At 37.7% G+C, this 18,401-nt stretch overlaps 1 protein-coding gene across 1 annotated transcript; it reads left to right on the forward strand.

Annotated features, from left to right (window-relative positions):
- The first annotated feature begins 5,624 nt into the window (after window positions 1-5,624).
- Window positions 5,625-17,408, forward strand: LOC107740967 (uncharacterized). Its single transcript, XM_016553537.1, has 17 exons — window positions 5,625-5,698; window positions 9,220-9,246; window positions 9,701-9,910; window positions 10,232-10,309; window positions 10,394-10,576; window positions 10,814-10,942; window positions 11,328-11,540; window positions 11,709-11,786; window positions 13,132-13,314; window positions 13,552-13,680; window positions 14,066-14,278; window positions 14,447-14,524; window positions 14,603-14,794; window positions 14,932-15,054; window positions 16,526-16,744; window positions 16,841-16,918; window positions 17,102-17,408. The coding sequence occupies exons 2-17, from the start codon at window positions 9,240-9,242 to the stop codon at window positions 17,260-17,262; spliced, it is 2,274 nt and encodes a 757-aa protein (XP_016409023.1). The 5' UTR covers window positions 5,625-5,698; window positions 9,220-9,239; the 3' UTR covers window positions 17,263-17,408.
- The last annotated feature ends 993 nt before the right edge of the window (window positions 17,409-18,401 follow it).

An 18,401-nucleotide genomic window follows, 5' to 3' on the forward strand; every position in this document is an offset into this window, starting at 1 on the left:
GGTGACTAATATTTGAACTGCCTTCTCTCAACCTGCTCAAAATTTGAAACTCACAATGAGCTCACATATCCTCATGTGTAACCCAAGGTATGGAGCAAACAAAGACAGCTCAAGCTCCGCACAAGCCCAGCCCACGCTCATGCCACACTCGCCATCTCTGCCCCAGTCTATAGAGTGCCATGATTACCTTCAGGTGTGCAACCACTCCCCTCAGCCAAATCACCTGTAGCTCAGAAATAACCGGTTACTTGCTGGAACCGTCACACACCCCCCTTTAAAAGAGATCCGTTCCCAAACCGGATAAAAAAGAACCACCATAACCAAAACTTAGAAATCATACATTTCTATACGTGTTGTTATACAACCTCTGATCACAGTACAACCATGATTCTCACAATTCTCTCCATTCTTCCACACTGCCCACCTCGCCACCAGCAATCTGGATCCTGAAAGCAAATTAAGGCGACAAAAGAGCACGGAAAAACAGAAACAACTGAACAACCATTGTACTTAATTGATCAGATCAGGAACACGGGACAACACATCTGCCACTACGTTATCCGATCCTTTAATTAATGTGTTTAACAATCAAATTATAAGGCTGTAAAAAGAGAATCCAACGCATTAAGCGCTGACTCGGCGACTGTAAAGAATGCAAAAATGTTAAGGGATTGTGATCAGAATACACCTCTACGGGCCCAGATTAAAGATAAAGCCTCTTTCAAAAACAGAAACCCCTGTAATAACCGACCATCCCCAAAAAACGCATGAGTTCTCTTTTGGTTGACGGAGGAGGAAACTGCTGAATGGCCAAAACTTTGGCCTGAACTGGCCGTACTTTGCCTTGGCCAACCTCTTTTCCCAGATATCTTACTGTAGCCTTGGCAAACTCACACTTAGCCAAGTTAACTGTAAGACATGCCTCAGCCAACCGAGCTAAAAGAGCTTGCAGACGAGGAGTATATCAAATTCCAGAGCATGCCCTTTTTAAATAGCCCTGAATAGCCAACTTCCTGTTGGGCCGAGCCTATGACATGCAGCGCAAAAGTTGTTTGGCTCAATAGGGCCCTGCGCCTTTCTGGCTTGGGCCCTAATAACAGAGTATGAGTATAGTCCAGATGATGTAATAAATTAGGTTACTTCTCTAGCTCTAGGAGTTAACGGCACTTGCCAATATCCCTTAAGAAGATCTAGCTTGCTCACAAAATTAGCTGTACCCACCTGATCTATACAATCCTCCATTCGAGTAAGTGGAAAAGCATCGGGCTTAGTGATGGCGTTTAGCTTGCGATAATCAGTGCAAAATCTATAAGTCGAATCTGATTTCCTCTCTAACAAGCAAGGTGAAGCCCAACTTGAACACGACGGAACAGCTATTCCGTTCTCAATCATATATTGAATCTCAGATTCCAATACTCTCCTCTTACTAACTGGAGCCCTATAAAAATGCTGACGAATAGGTTGTGCGTCTCCCACATCAACATCATGTTGTATCAGATGAGTACGAGTAGGTACATCTGAGAACAAGCCAGGAAACTCCCATAACAATTGGGTTAGCTCTTTATTTTGCACCTCTGTCAAATGTGAAAACAGAGCATCTAAATTCTCAAGAGTCTCTGAATTCTTTAATCGAGGAAGCAAAACACAATCTTCAGGGACAACTATGTCCTCATTAACAACCATATCTTCTCTTCCCTCAGCAGAAAGTTGACAAGACTCAAAAGAAGCAGTAGCAACAGGAGCAACTGATTTCATTGGTTGAATTTCAGAATTTCGAGAATGATAAGCTTTAATCAAATTTACATGGAAACACTGCTTAGATTTTCGCCGATCTGGGGTTGCAACTTGATAATTTTCATCAGACAATTTCCGAAGAACAGTATATGGCCCAGTCGTTTCCACATCGTTGAATCCGGACCCCTTTAGGAAAAGTTTGGACACCCCAGATCTATCTGTAATTAGGGTTTCAGTTTCAACTGTTAATTCAGTGTGCCAGCATTTAATGCTAATAGACTTGATCGGTGTCGCGTCATAGCTGTGTGGGCGGAGTCGGCATGGGGGAAAACAGTCCTTTCCCCCTCATTGGAAAAGCATGTTGTTGACTCAGAATGGCCTACATAAAACCATTTCTGCCGCTCGACAGAGCAACATACGTATAAAAACTGAGGCGTATTGGGTCGGACTGTCCGTACAGATTTTTTGTTACCTAATTGAGCAAAAGACAGCTTACTGCAAGCCTTTACGAGACGGCTTGTGAAAGTTTTGTTTTGCTTAATTTTAATAAAGTGATAAAGACTTGAGTAAAAGCCTGTCGTACTTAGTGATATATTAAAAATATTTTTAACATTGACAAAACAGGTAACATGAAGGTCCACTGAAGTGCCTTGAAATGTGCAGCGTTATTCTATGTGGTGTTGTAAGCCCCATCAGAAATGGGTTGCGGTGCACAGGACTAATGACAGATCATTGCAGGGTAAGTAGTGTAGCCTATCTGTGCTACCCGCTCAGTGCTACCTCCGGTAGTCCGTCTGTTTATCAGTCATATACATCTTCAAATCAGGTTTTTTAACTTATTAGAGGTACAGAACGCCCCACAGCAACTTTTCGGCATTGCACCAAGCAAAAATCAATCGAAATCATCACAAAAAGTAAAGATCAAGCGCCAAACAAGGTCTCCGCGCGTTAATTCGAATGGTTTGTTTTCCCCCACGGCATAAACGGTTATGACGTTTTTGTGGGCATTCCCAGAAATGCCGAACAAGTCTATTGGACTCATATAACTTGGCCTGTCAGGTTTTTGGTCATTTGTGAATTTTTTTAAGTGCCTCACATCAAATTACCACAGTACAAGACTGGACAAATTGAATGTTTTTCTCCCATCAGCATTTAATGAATGGCCCCTACAATATAATTCAGCATTCATTAGAGTGTGTGTGTGATAGTGAGAGGCATAGAAAATGTGCAAGTGAACATACTAAAGGTACAAGGAGGCTCAGCACAATATATATATATATATATATATATATATATATATATATATAAAATGAACTTTTCCACGACATTCTAATTTATTGAGATGCACCTGTATATATATATATATATAATATTTAAAATTTTTACAATTAATTATTTGGAAGAAATTTGATGAATTTCAGGATTCAGCCTTTGAAAGCACTGAATCAACTTCTGTTTGAGGGCAACACTATTCTTTAATATTAACCTAATAATTGTTGACACTTCTGACACTTAAGCCTTATAAAGTGTATTCCTTTCTTTGCATTGGATACAGAATATGGAACCACATGACATTCAAAAACAAATGATGCTAGACTGTTTCTCAGAACATTTTTGTGATTTTAGTGGAGGATGTCAGTTTCGCTCAAGTCCACACAGATAATAATAATTTGATTTCAAACAAAATTATTTTTTACGTTTTGCTTGAAAAGTGTGCTTATGCTAAACCTCTTTACCATCACAAATTAAGCTGTTAATGGACAAATGAATGCATGCATGACATCTTTTTCCATCATGTTTGGACTTAAACGTATTCTGGTTGTGGTTTGGTAAGTGAATAATGCATCGGTAAATCTTTAGTGACACTTTTCTAAATGTATGTTTGGACTATGCAAATAAGTTCCACAGGAGGAAAGAAGGGTGGGCCACACCGTGTTCCCCCACTCTGATAGAAACAACCAATCACAGCACAGAAATGGAGAAGCGCCAAATTGCAATCTCCTCCTCATCGGAAACGGATAAAGGTACCCTTCCAACAGACACTCCTTGTTCTCTGGCCTGCATGGTGGGAGATACTAAGTGGTATCTCCCAGATACTATTGGAAGAGACAATAACAGATACCATGTTCGGAGTCTCCAGCTTTTGAGACAGCAACAGATACGACCACGTTCTGAGCCTCCAGTCTGCGAGGAAAGAGATACTCTAAATTCAGAGCAACAACAGATGCAGCATGTCCTGAGTCTCCATCCTAGAGAGACAAAGCGGATTGACCAAGATCTGAGTCTCTAGCCCAGAGAGGCAGAGGACATACATTTGCAACAAGGTTAAGCTCCGGCGAGCAAACCTTCACTTCAAGGTACGTTGGTCTGTGTGTTCCAGACTAAGGACCTTCTGCACCTACTCCAGGGCCACATCTGCATTCCAGATTTTAGGACCCTTTGGTGCTCCAGGAGATCAACATACAGCGCTTTGTGTTCAAGGCTGTTGAAACGGATTCCTGCTCCTTTCCCCGCACTGTTACCAGCACAACCAGTGGAAGAAGTCACCGCCACCGGACTGCTCATTCGACCACAGAGAACGTAAATGTCACTTATCCAAACCTCTTCCAGAGGCCATGGATATTATATTATTGCATATTATCAGTATATGATTTTCTATTTTACATTAGATGTTATATAGCTAATCATTTAAGAACAAATATCCATTCATTTATTTGTTTGAGGCATAATAATGTTCTTCGCCTGATTAGTTTCAGTTTAACTTTTCATAAGATAACGTAACTCTGCCATAGCAACACCCAACTGAATCACTTGCATTTTATGCATCTTATGCACTTTATTCCTTTTTCATTTATGGTATTCATTTAGTAGTTGTTGATTACTCTTGTCTATCTTTTGTTAATAAAATTTATTTTATCACACTTGTGTCTTCCTTACAGTAGTCAGTGTTCATTAATTGATAATCTGCCCCATAATCATAATTTGCATGAAAAATAGTAAAAGTTGTTGGTGTTTTACGGCCTCTAGTGTTCATTTCAGCTGGAAACTGCAGTGAGTTGTGTAAATTCTTTTACATTCTTTTTTTTTTTTGAGTTTTGCCAAAATGTTGGTAGAGGCACGTTTTTTCCAATGAGCCTGGGTTGTGCAATTAATATGCCTAAATCCATAAAAGAACTGTGGAAACTCAGAGATGCCTGGAACAAACTATCTACAAGAGATAAATAGATAAAGGATATAAATAACCTTAAACAAATTTTTTGTCAAGCATCTATAAGGTGCCTAAGACTTTAACATAGTACTTGCATAGTATATAGTAATGAGCAGATGCACATCCCACTGCACCACAGCTCAGACACATAAAGTTTGTGGAAATATATTCATTCTCATTTTTAAGCACATCATAGTATTTTTGTAATGGTTTTAAAATTTTTATGACCTTTCCAAAACACCTCATTTGGAACAAAATTACCTGTATCTGACTGAGAAATTGTGGTGTGCATTATAAATACTCATTGTGGGTGACAAACGGAACAAAAAAAGTCTGTGGAAACAACCACAAATAAAGAGGAAGTGCTATCGCAACATGCAAGTGCAAGGACAACACTGAAAGAGAGAAGATGGCAGGAGTGAACATGAACTGAAGAAATTAAATGTCACATGATTGAACAAGTCAGAACTTTGTTCTCCTGTTCATAACAGCATTAAAATTAGTTTGTGATAATGAGTGAGCGTGAGTGAATGTGTGTGTTGTATGTGTGTGCAATTCAGTAAACCTGAAAAAATGTGGGTCTGTGTGTAGTGTCGTCAGAGTGCTCTTTCCTGGTCTTGAGGGCGTTGCATCCTTGACAGATAGGCTATACAGTACACAGATTTCACTGCTTGTCAGCAAGGTACAGGGAAGGAGAGGAAGAGAAATACAATTCATAGACAAACAAATTCCTGCCTCAAGGAGACTACAGGACAGGTATGTATGCATTTTAAAACTATCAGTGAGCTGTGTCAATGTGATTGCTAGTAAAACTAACTGTATAATGCCTACTGTTGCCTAATGCATTTTTTTTTTACATACAAGACACTAATTAAAAATCTATGTATCAAAAAGTGCACTGTGCTTTTAGCACAATAGATGAAAAGAACATCTAGCTTTTATTCATACAACAATAATGTTATTTGAATTGTAAAGAACATTTGGAGACCCTTCAGCAGACAAGCAATCTCATGAAGTTTGGTCTCAGACACTAACTGTGTTTGTTGCAGTAATGCTTTTCTGCCAGTCTTCAAACTATGCAAATTCACTATAATGATATGCCATCAAATCTGTTTCACTCTAAAAAAAAAAAAAAACTAGACTTAAGAACAAAATTAAGACAGACAAATACAAACATGCTCATTGCTTTAAGGCAAGTTAAGCGTGGCTTGCAGGTGTTCAGTCACACTTCATTTTAATGCCGTTTGACTACATGCAAATTACAACCCATATCGTATCCTGCAGTTGTTAAGTGTTGCTGTCCTGCAAGAAGTTTAATATCAAAAGAATAACAACTTGCAACAGTAACATTTTTGCTCTTTCATTGACTGACTGTGCAACACCAGAGCAGTTTCCTGTCACGTACACAAGCTCACATGTGGACACCTACTCACAAAAAAAAAACAGAAATGAAACCTTTTCATGCGCAAACCCTTAGTGTAGCTAAAGGTTAAATTCAGTCAAAAGTGAAACAAAAATGGCCCATATACCTGACAGATTCCTAGAATCACAAGGAGCTATGTGAATAGTTCTATTATATAGAACTATAATAGAAGTGTTCTATTATATATGTTAAAAATATGAATGCTTGAGTAGAGATCTAATCAATAAGAAAAGGGATTATAATACTCTTAATACCTATCAGACAGAGAGGGCCATCATAAGATTTGGAGAGAAGGCATGTAAGGTAATGGCATGGCAGCTTAAGGCAGACCAAAACAGGCAAATGATCAATTCTATAGATATCGGTAATAACATTTCCCATAACCCTACAGAGATAAACAATGCTTTTAAAGAATTTTATGAAGAACTTTACACATCCCAAGTGAATTAAGATCTTAACCAAATGTAAGCTTTTGTCTCCTCTGTCAATCTACCATCCTTATCTGAAGAGAATAGATCTAGCTCGGATAACCATTTTCTATATCTGAGCTGAATGAAGCTATACAGTTATTGTCTTCCAATAAACCACCAGGGGAGGATGGCTTACCCCCTGAATTCTATAAGAAATGTAGAGATTTGCTTACACCATTGGACCAAGCCAGAGAGGATAAATGCTTCCCAGATACTTTTTCTAATGCAATCATTTCAGTTATTTATAAGAAAGGTAAAGACCCGTTACAATGTACTCACTTCTCAATACGGACTATAAGAGTAACTAAAATTACTAATTGCTATTAAAATTAAAATTGCTACCTGTATTGGTGAAGCCAGACCAAACAGGATTTGTAGTTAATAGGTTGTCCTCAGATAACCAAAGGCATTTTTTTAATTTAACACTGCTAATGTCAATCAGATATCTGGAGTAGCTGTTTCCCTCGACGCAGAAAAGGTATTCGACCGTGTCGAATGGCCATATTATTTCGAGGGTTTTGGTGTAGAATTCATAGACTTGATTCAATCACTTTACAAATCTCCTAAAGCTAAAATTGTCACCAATGGAGTCACCTCTGCTCCATTTCCTCTGTCTAGAGGATGCAGACAGGGATGCTCTCTTAGTCCGGCCCTTATCATGTTGGCAATCGAGCGAATAGCCAAAGCAATTAGAACTAATCCCAATATAAAAGGTTTTGATATTGGCCATATTAAACACAAAATATCACTTTTTGCAGATGATATTCCTTTATTTTTAACTAATCCAACAGATTCTCTTACTCACTTGCAGAATCTTTTACACTCGTATTGTTACTTTTCAGGTTTTAAGGTTAATTTTGATAAACGTGAAATACCATTATCTGTATTTAAATATGGAATGATTGGTGATAAGTTCCCTTTCACATTTTCACCCACAGGTATTAAATACTTGGGTATTTTCGTAGATGGGGACTTGAAAAATATTTATAAACTCAATTTGCCTAAACTTCTGGAGAAATGATCTTGCCATCTGGAAGGACCTACCATTGACACTATTTGGAAGGATTAAAAGTTTTTAAATATCTTTCGATCTCTCCCAATTCATATCCCACCCTCCTTTTTCACCCCTCTTAATGGTTTGATCAGACATTTCATATGGCGTAGCAAAACCCCTAGAATTAGTCTTCTTGACAAATTAGCTTTAGACTATAATCAGGGAGGTTTAAAATTACCAAATTCCAAATTGTACTGTTGGGCAGCCCATTCCAGATATCAGATGTTTGGAAGCGACCTCCTTCATGGCTCAAAATAGAATTATTTGAATTAAAGGAGTATGTTCCCTCGGACATGCTGTATAAATGGGATGAGAAATTAATTAAAATGTGGGAAAGGTTGCAAAAGACATTTGGACAGAAAGAGTTTCTTTCCCCTAAGACACCAATATGGGGCAACAGATTGCTTCCAAAATGTTTTCAGAATAAACACTTTAAAATATGTGCTGATAACAGAATGATTTGTCTAGAGCAATGGTACGAGGATGGAATATCATTGCCTTTTGAACAGCTCAAATCTAGGTATAATTTATATAATTTATTATAAAATTGGTTTATTTGAGCCAATCCAACCTATAAAATAATCTCTAGAATATATAATGCCCTTATGACAAATAAACCTCCACCTGAACTACATAAATCTAAAGTCAGATGGGAGCATGATCTAGGCATTAGCATAGAAGTCTGGAGTGAACTATGCAAGAAAGGAATCACATCTTATTTGAACTCTAGGTATAGACTAGTGTATTGCAATGAAGTGGAAATCTGATACGGTTATTCCAATAAGTCTGTGGTTATCTGAGGTTAATAATTGTATACCTTTAGAAATAAAAGTAAAAAAAAAATTACAGAGTTTGGCAACCCTTCCTTGTTTATATGGAAAATACACCAATATACCAAATGGAAATTTCCCCTGACTAAGATATTACAATGTATTGAAATTGCAATGTACTATTATTTCTTTTGTACTATATTTCATTATCACCCTGTGTCATCTCATTGTGAATAGATGAATATTTAAAAAAAAGAAGCAGCATTTTTTAATTTACTTTCCTGTTTATTATTATTTATTTCTTAAATGTATTGTATTTTATCTTTCATTTCTGTCCATGGAACACATTTAAAAACATTTAACTGTGCCAGCACATTTTGTTTAAATGCATTTTTCAATATTCTAGAAGAGCAACACAGTACCATTTCAATATCTTCTCCATTGCTCTCATTCCCACAGATGCACTGGGAGTGGTTCAGATATTCTGTTGTGACGTTCAACTGTTTGAAAATGATCACTGTTGTTTATGTAACTGCCATGTTGATGTGTTTATTTTGCAGTCTGTCACATAACTTTATGCATGGCGGGTGAGTCTAGACGATTTTTTTCAATCTCAGATCTATTTTTCCTATTAGTTCTCACTCTATTTTTGGTGTTCTTCCTTTTTTTATGTATGTATGCATTTATTTATTTACGTGTTTATTTTATTATTAATATTTTAGTACCATTTATCCAGTTTTAACTTAAAAAATTTAAAAAATGCTGGGTTAAATAACTGGGACAAACCCAGCAATTGGGTTACTACCCAGAAGGTTGGGTTAAACATTTAACCCAACCGCTGGGTCAAAACAGACCAATTTTAATTCACTGGGATGTATTTAACCCAGCATTTTTTAGAGTGTAACATTTAATTGATCCAAACTCATTCAAAGCTAATGATGAATACTATCTAAGAGTAGTTGAAATAAACCTTTATACAAAATATCACTTGATTTGCTTTTATTTCAGCACATCGTTAAACTCTGTGCTCTCTTGTTCCAGGCAGCAGCTTTGAGGCTGAGTTCCTACAGAGTCACAATGTATACCGCAGACAGCATGGAGCGCCGCCCCTCACCATAAACAAAAACCTGTGCCGCTCCGCACAGGCATGGGCGGAGCATCTGCTGTCAATCACGACCCTCAAACACAGCAACAAGGACTACGGAGAAAATCTGTATTATGCTTGGAGTTCAGCTACCAAAAAACTCACAGGTTAGCTTTCTGCTCGAATAAACAGACAATGAAGTCAAATTCTTCTAAGAGGCAAATCAAGGATAAACGCTATATCAGTCATTTGATAAGGATAGTCAAATCCAGTTAGACCGCTCTGGTCAGTGGTCAGAGTTGAATGCATTAGAATTAGAAGCCATTGCAGGCGTTATGCAGGGTGCCAGAACTTTGTAACTTCATAACAAGACATTAAACTGGAGATATATGAAGCATTTGTGTTTTTATAAACGTCATTTGTATTGCACACTGTCAACTAATTTCTTTTAGAAACAATTACATACCTTATGTCTCCACTTTCTACAGGACATGAAGCAGTGGAAAACTGGTACAGTGAAATTAAAGACTTCAACTTCGGCAGGCCTGGATTTTCCTCCAAAACAGGTGATTCCACCTGAAAACACTCTGGTGTGGCTAAACGTTTGCTCTAATCTCTTTTACAACACTGACTCCTAGTGGTTTCTCCAGGTCACTTCACACAGGTGGTCTGGAAGGACACTAAAGAGGTGGGAGTTGGACTGGCCACTGATGGGAACACAACTTTTGTTGTGGGTCAGTACCTACCAGCTGGAAACATCACAAATGCAGGTTATTTTGAAAAAAATGTCCTACCGGCGGGCACCAAAGTAGACTCAAGGTCCACTGGTACAAGTGAGTAAACTTTCTAGTGGAATATATATATTTATTTTCTTTTTATATGTTCTTATTAAACTTTCTTATGATTATTTTTTTAACATATTATTACTAAATTATTAATAAAAATTACAGAGAGTAGTTCTAATAGTAGATATGGACTTGACAGTGAATAGTGTAAAAGACTGTATTGTAAAAGAGGTGTTGATGATCATTACAGTATAGTAAATATTTTATATATCTGGCAACATTCAGCTGACAAAGTGGAACAAGTGCATGGTGCATCAGGCATAAATTCAAAGCAAGCACCTTCAGTGCCTCGCAGTACTGAAATATCACCACCCGGGGACCGAGGAGAACATCATGTGGGAAGCAGCTTAAAGGGTAAGTTGAGTTAAGGTTATTTGTTTCATGTAAATACTTTATAATGATAAATAAATGGCCATAAAATGTATTTTAAAATTGTGCAGCTTTTCTTTCAGCGCTTTTTCTGGTGGGGTCATCTTGTTTATACAAAAGCAAACATGGACTGTGTTTAAAAACTCACCTTTCATCATAATTATCTGTCTAGCCTTAATGCAAATGAAATATGATAGTCCATTCTTTGTACTGGTGCTTTATGGCTTCTGAAATGGAGCATGTGCACCGCAATACATTTAAAAGAAAAACACGTGACTGAGGATATTAGAATAAAAAATTGTCTTTATTCTTTCAGTCAGCATGGGATGCGCTTTGTGCACATCAAATAACTCTTTATGTTTGTCTGTAGCAGACAGCAGCTTTGAGGCTAAATTCCTGCAGACTCACAATGCATATCGCAAACAGCATGGAGCCCCACCCCTCACCATAAACAAAAACCTGTGCCGCTCCTCACAGGAGTGGGCCGAATACCTGCTGTCAATCAGGACCCTCATGCATAGTAGTGGAGAGTATGGAGAGAATGTGTATTACGCTTGGAGCTCAGCTAGCAAAAGACTCACAGGTCAGAGTTTAGTAGCGACTATATCTGTACCATTTGCTAATGTTTCACTTGCTCACTTTTCAGCCAGCCATCTTAGATGTAAAGTCTTTACATAAAACCCGGAGCTTGGGGTTTAACACATGATCTTGTCTGCATGTTTTCAACATTGCATGTTTGTAATTTACACAGGACGTGAGGCAGTGGAAAGCTGGTACAGTGAAATTAAAGACTACAACTTCAGCAGGCCTGGATTCACCTCCAAAACAGGTGAATCCATCTGTAAACACTAAACGGTGGTTAGACATTTGCTCTAGTCTCTAGTCTGACATCTGTTGGTTTCTTCAGGTCATTTCACACAGGTGGTGTGGAAAGACACAAAGGAGGTGGGGGTTGGACTGGCCACTGATGGGAACACAACTTTTGTGGTGGGTCAGTACCTCCCAGCAGGAAACATCAGCAATGCTGGATATTTTGAAAGAAACGTCCTACCAGCAGGCTCCAAAGCAGACTTCAAATCCACTCCATCTGGCGAGTCTGGTATGACTATGTGTGCATGGATATAATACTAATTAAACTGAAAGTGTGACCATATAAACACACATGTATATATAATAAGACACTTATTGTACAATATACAATATTCACAGTTTTGAAAATTTTTATTTGATGTTCAGCTGACAGAGTTGGACAGTTGGGTTAAACATTTAACCCAACCGCTGGGTCAAAACAGACCAATTTTAATTCACTGGGATGTATTTAACCCAGCATTTTTTAGAGTGTAACATTTAATTGATCCAAACTCATTCAAAGCTAATGATGAATACTATCTAAGAGTAGTTGAAATAAACCTTTATACAAAATATCACTTGATTTGCTTTTATTTCAGCACATCGTTAAACTCTGTGCTCTCTTGTTCCAGGCAGCAGCTTTGAGGCTGAGTTCCTACAGAGTCACAATGTATACCGCAGACAGCATGGAGCGCCGCCCCTCACCATAAACAAAAACCTGTGCCGCTCCGCACAGGCATGGGCGGAGCATCTGCTGTCAATCACGACCCTCAAACACAGCAACAAGGACTACGGAGAAAATCTGTATTATGCTTGGAGTTCAGCTACCAAAAAACTCACAGGTTAGCTTTCTGCTCGAATAAACAGACAATGAAGTCAAATTCTTCTAAGAGGCAAATCAAGGATAAACGCTATATCAGTCATTTGATAAGGATAGTCAAATCCAGTTAGACCGCTCTGGTCAGTGGTCAGAGTTGAATGCATTAGAATTAGAAGCCATTGCAGGCGTTATGCAGGGTGCCAGAACTTTGTAACTTCATAACAAGACATTAAACTGGAGATATATGAAGCATTTGTGTTTTTATAAACGTCATTTGTATTGCACACTGTCAACTAATTTCTTTTAGAAACAATTACATACCTTATGTCTCCACTTTCTACAGGACATGAAGCAGTGGAAAACTGGTACAGTGAAATTAAAGACTTCAACTTCGGCAGGCCTGGATTTTCCTCCAAAACAGGTGATTCCACCTGAAAACACTCTGGTGTGGCTAAACGTTTGCTCTAATCTCTTTTACAACACTGACTCCTAGTGGTTTCTCCAGGTCACTTCACACAGGTGGTCTGGAAGGACACTAAAGAGGTGGGAGTTGGACTGGCCACTGATGGGAACACAACTTTTGTTGTGGGTCAGTACCTACCAGCTGGAAACATCACAAATGCAGGTTATTTTGAAAAAAATGTCCTACCGGCGGGCACCAAAGTAGACTCAAGGTCCACTGGTACAAGTGAGTAAACTTTCTAGTGGAATATATATATTTATTTTCTTTTTATATGTTCTTATTAAACTTTCTTATGATTATTTTTTTAACATATTATTACTAAATTATTAATAAAAATTACAGAGAGTAGTTCTAATAGTAGATATGGACTTGACAGTGAATAGTGTAAAAGACTGTATTGTAAAAGAGGTGTTGATGATCATTACAGTATAGTAAATATTTTATATATCTGGCAACATTCAGCTGACAAAGTGGAACAAGTGCATGGTGCATCAGGCATAAATTCAAAGCAAGCACCTTCAGTGCCTCGCAGTACTGAAATATCACCACCCGGGGACAAAGGAGAACATCATGTGGGAAGCAGCTTAAAGGGTAAGTTGAGTTAAGGTTATTTGTTTCATGTAAATACTTTATAATGATAAATAAATGGCCATAAAATGTATTTTAAAATTGTGCAGCTTTTCTTTCAGCGCTTTTTCTGGTGGGGTCATCTTGTTTATACAAAAGCAAACATGGACTGTGTTTAAAAACTCACCTTTCATCATAATTATCTGTCTAGCCTTAATGCAAATGAAATATGATAGTCCATTCTTTGTACTGGTGCTTTATGGCTTCTGAAATGGAGCATGTGCACCGCAATACATTTAAAAGAAAAACACGTGACTGAGGATATTAGAATAAAAAATTGTCTTTATTCTTTCAGTCAGCATGGGATGCGCTTTGTGCACATCAAATAACTCTTTATGTTTGTCTGTAGCAGACAGCAGCTTTGAGGCTAAATTCCTGCAGACTCACAATGCATATCGCAAACAGCATGGAGCCCCACCCCTCACCATAAACAAAAACCTGTGCCGCTCCTCACAGGAGTGGGCCGAATACCTGCTGTCAATCAGGACCCTCATGCATAGTAGTGGAGAGTATGGAGAGAATGTGTATTACGCTTGGAGCTCAGCTAGCAAAAGACTCACAGGTCAGAGTTTAGTAGCGACTATATCTGTACCATTTGCTAATGTTTCACTTGCTCACTTTTCAGCCAGCCATCTTAGATGTAAAGTCTTTACATAAAACCCGGAGCTTGGGGTTTAACACATGATCTTGTCTGCATGTTTTCAACATTGCATGTTTGTAATTTACACAGGACGTGAGGCAGTGGAAAGCTGGTACAGTGAAATTAAAGACTACAACTTCAGCAGGCCTGGATTCACCTCCAAAACAGGTGAATCCATCTGTAAACACTAAACGGTGGTTAGACATTTGCTCTAGTCTCTAGTCTGACATCTGTTGGTTTCTTCAGGTCATTTCACACAGGTGGTGTGGAAAGACACAAAGGAGGTGGGGGTTGGACTGGCCACTGATGGGAACACAACTTTTGTGGTGGGTCAGTACCTCCCAGCAGGAAATATCAGCAATGCTGGATATTTTGAAAGAAATGTTCTACCAGCAGGCTCCAAAGCAGACTTCAAATCCACTCCATCTGGCGAGTCTGGTATGACTATGTGTGCATGGATATAATACTAATTAAACTGAAAGTGTGACCATATAAACACACATGTATATATAATAAGACACTTATTGTACAATATACAATATTCACAGTTTTGAAAATTTTTATTTGATGTTCAGCTGACAGAGTTGGACAAGCACTTGCTGCTCTCAGCATCAAGTCAAACCAATCGCCTTCATCATCTCACACTTCTGGACCAGCACCACGTAAGAGTCAGTGTCCACAGAGCAGCAGTTCAGAAGGTAAGCACTCAAAACAAAGACTATGAAAGCTTATTTCGACCATATTAGAAAAAAGCATGCTTTGATAAAACAGAATTATGACGTAAAAAGTCATAAGTATGAAATAAAAAGTCAAAATGATGACAAAAGTGGGAATAATATTATGATATTTTTTGTCATTATGACTTTTTGTAATAATTTTTTTAACCTCATTATTTTGACTTTTCATGTCACAATTTTGATTTTATCATATAATTGTAACTCTTTATTACCAAAGCATGATTTTGTATGTTGCAGAAATTGGCTTCCATAAGAAACAGAATTGCTTTTTCATAGTGGTTGAGCAAACTATTTTAACCACTTTATGATTATCACAGCACACTATTGTTTAATATAACAGTGTTCATTATTTATGTGGTTTTGCATCCATTTAACATCAACTGAATAAATGCAGAATAAATGCTTTCTTTGAGATAAAGAAATTTTAATTGGTCTTTGCCAGTATGTCCTTATTCAGAAACTATAAAAGTGCCCCTATTATGCCATTGTTAAGGTTCCTAATATTGTATTGGGACTTGGGAGTCTCCTACAATAGGTTTACATGCATGCAAGGTCAAAAAATGCTTTCGTTTTCTCAAAATATGCATTTAATATCACCTCATTTTCCAACAATTCTCAAACGATTCGTTCAGAGCAGTTCTAAGATTCAGTCTCTCTAAACCCCTCCTTTCCGTGAGCCTACTCTGCTCTGATTGGTCAGATGGCCCAGTCTGTTGTGATTGGTCTACCGCATACAGTGCGTGTCGGAAACGATATGGCCATTGCCATAGTTCCATATTTTGAATGCTAGATAAAGAATATAAACATATATTATTTATCATACTTAAACAGGCTGTGATTCAGTGGAGCCAGCTGGTCCAAATAAACAGGATACTGAGCCATCTTTCAAGAGCAAGCGTTTTGTCAATCCCGCGTTGAACTCCCCGAGATTAGAGAAGCAGTGGTCAGTAAAATGACTTGTTTGTGGGCGGGGTCCAGTGGTTCGCAGCCAGCCAATGTAGAACATAGGCGGGGATTGTGCAAGTGTAGCCATCACGGAAGTGGAATTCGAATTACTAACGACTCGTTTAGGTGATTCAGAGTCGATTCTTTATTTTGGGAGACAATAACTTTATTTATTGTGCACTTTCGGCTTCACAACTTTACACATCATTTACATTCACATACAGCTACATTACACACTGCATGAAAGGCAATATTGGAAATGGCATAATAGGGTACTTTAATTAGTATAGTAGTTACCAGCAATTAGTTTGAGAAGTTCATCTCCCACAAAGACTACTTTTTGGAAACAGCACCATTTGATGTATAGGCAGTATGTGCACAAAATGATTTGAAATACTGTTAAAAGTGAAGCTAAAAAGTCCAAAGCCTTATTTTCCACTCACAAGTCTCTTCAGGATTTACAGCTCTTTCTTTTCCTGTGATGAAGGTGAGAACTTGTCCCAGTTTCGTCAGTCTCTCCTTGAAGTGCAAAATGATTACAGGCGGCAACATGGAGCACGGCCTCTGTCACTGTGCCCCATTCTCAGTAAAGAGGCTCAGGATTGGGCAGCACATCTGATTAGCATTAACGCCCTAAAGAACAGCAGCAAAGGTTATGGAGAGACTATGTCATACAAATGGACATCCACCATGGTGCCTCCAACAGGTAAATTGGTTATTACCCCAAAGGGGCCTATTTAAGGAACTGTAGCGCACTATAATTATAACCTTTATAGAAAAACGGATTATTTTTAAACTATAGGAAATGAGGTTGCTGAATCATGGTACAAGGAAAATGTGAAGTACAACTTTGCAGCCCCTGGCTTTCAGAATGGAACTGGTAGGCTAATTTTGCACTCATATCAGTTGAAGAGTTAAAACAGTTAAATCTATCAAATCAAATGGCAAATATCAAGTGCATATGTAAGAAATGCTAACGTTAATTTACATATTAAAGTCAATACAATCAAATTATAATCAAAGTCAATCACAAACCATAACTGAAAATTGAAAATGTGGACAGGTAACTTCACCCAGATGATCTGGGGGTCTACAGAGCAGGTTGGGGTCGGCCTGGCATCAGATGGAAAGGGCAAATTCATCACTGTGGCCTTTTACAAACCTTCTGGCAACATCACCAACCCTGGCTACTTCCAGGATAATGTCAAACCTGCTGGGAGGTGATCTGTTGAATAAGATTATTCAGTCAGTTATACAGTCTTATGCATTTTATTAATGTGATTTTTTAAAAAAGTGATCCAAGATATTACTTGTATGTTAACAGAAAGTCAATCATCTAAATATATTGCATATACAAATACTCAATTGACAACTGCCCCTTTGACAGTATGCTTGTTTTATTTTTCACTTTATTATTATTATTATTATTTTTTTGCTTGGTTCTGGTATATTTATATTCTCATTCCTTGCTGAGGTGGTATTCATTCCTTCATTGTGATAAGAGATGGTGACTTACAATGTATAAAAAGATGATACATCCTAATAAAATATCAAAATATATTTTTGACTAAATAAGACACTATACGAATGCAAATGTTCTGTACATGTAGTTATTTATCTTAATTGTAGTCTGTGGTGTGACTGGTAATCATGACTTCTATGCTGGTGACAAAAGAAATTACTTTTATAAAAAACATTTTAATATTTCATCTTGAACGTCAGCTTTCATCAGATATATAAAGCTACTGAAATGCTAAGTCTTTTAGCTCTTTCCCAAACACACACACATCCTCATAGTTTGAATTCCCTTATAAATATGCACATCGACATGCATCTAGATGTGAACACTAATCTTGCACAGCCCCAGAGAGCTTGGGCGGGAGTGCAAAACTGAAATGGCAAGGTGTCATGTTGCATGAACATCTCATCACATTGTGTTGCTGGCGAAACATGAGATGCTCTTATCTTAATTTTTACATGCCCTCCTTCATGAATACTCACCCTGAATAACATAAAGGTCAAAAACTTGTTTGATAAACTGAAATGTATATACCTTTGCTGGGGTTGAGGTTTTGTAGAAATATAATGCCAGTTGGCTAAAAAGAAAAAAGCTTCCTTATTAAAGAAACCTGCCTTATCACTAATATAAATAGCCTTTAAGATAAAATCTGATTTGAAAACTAACATAAGAGCATTGCATTGTAAAATAGGAGTATGCAAAAGAGTGACAATATCCAAGGAAGGATATATTGAGGATGTTTTCAGACCCATGCATTTGTTAATAAAATTTTGACTTAAATGTGTTTTTAGGTCTGTTCCAACTTCAAATGAACAAGGAAATTAACTCAGAATGAACAAAGGTT

The sequence above is a fragment of the Sinocyclocheilus rhinocerous genome, unplaced genomic scaffold (genome assembly GCF_001515625.1).
Source record: "Sinocyclocheilus rhinocerous isolate Xijiao unplaced genomic scaffold, SAMN03320098_v1.1 scaffold346, whole genome shotgun sequence".
NCBI lineage: Eukaryota > Metazoa > Chordata > Actinopteri > Cypriniformes > Cyprinidae > Sinocyclocheilus > Sinocyclocheilus rhinocerous.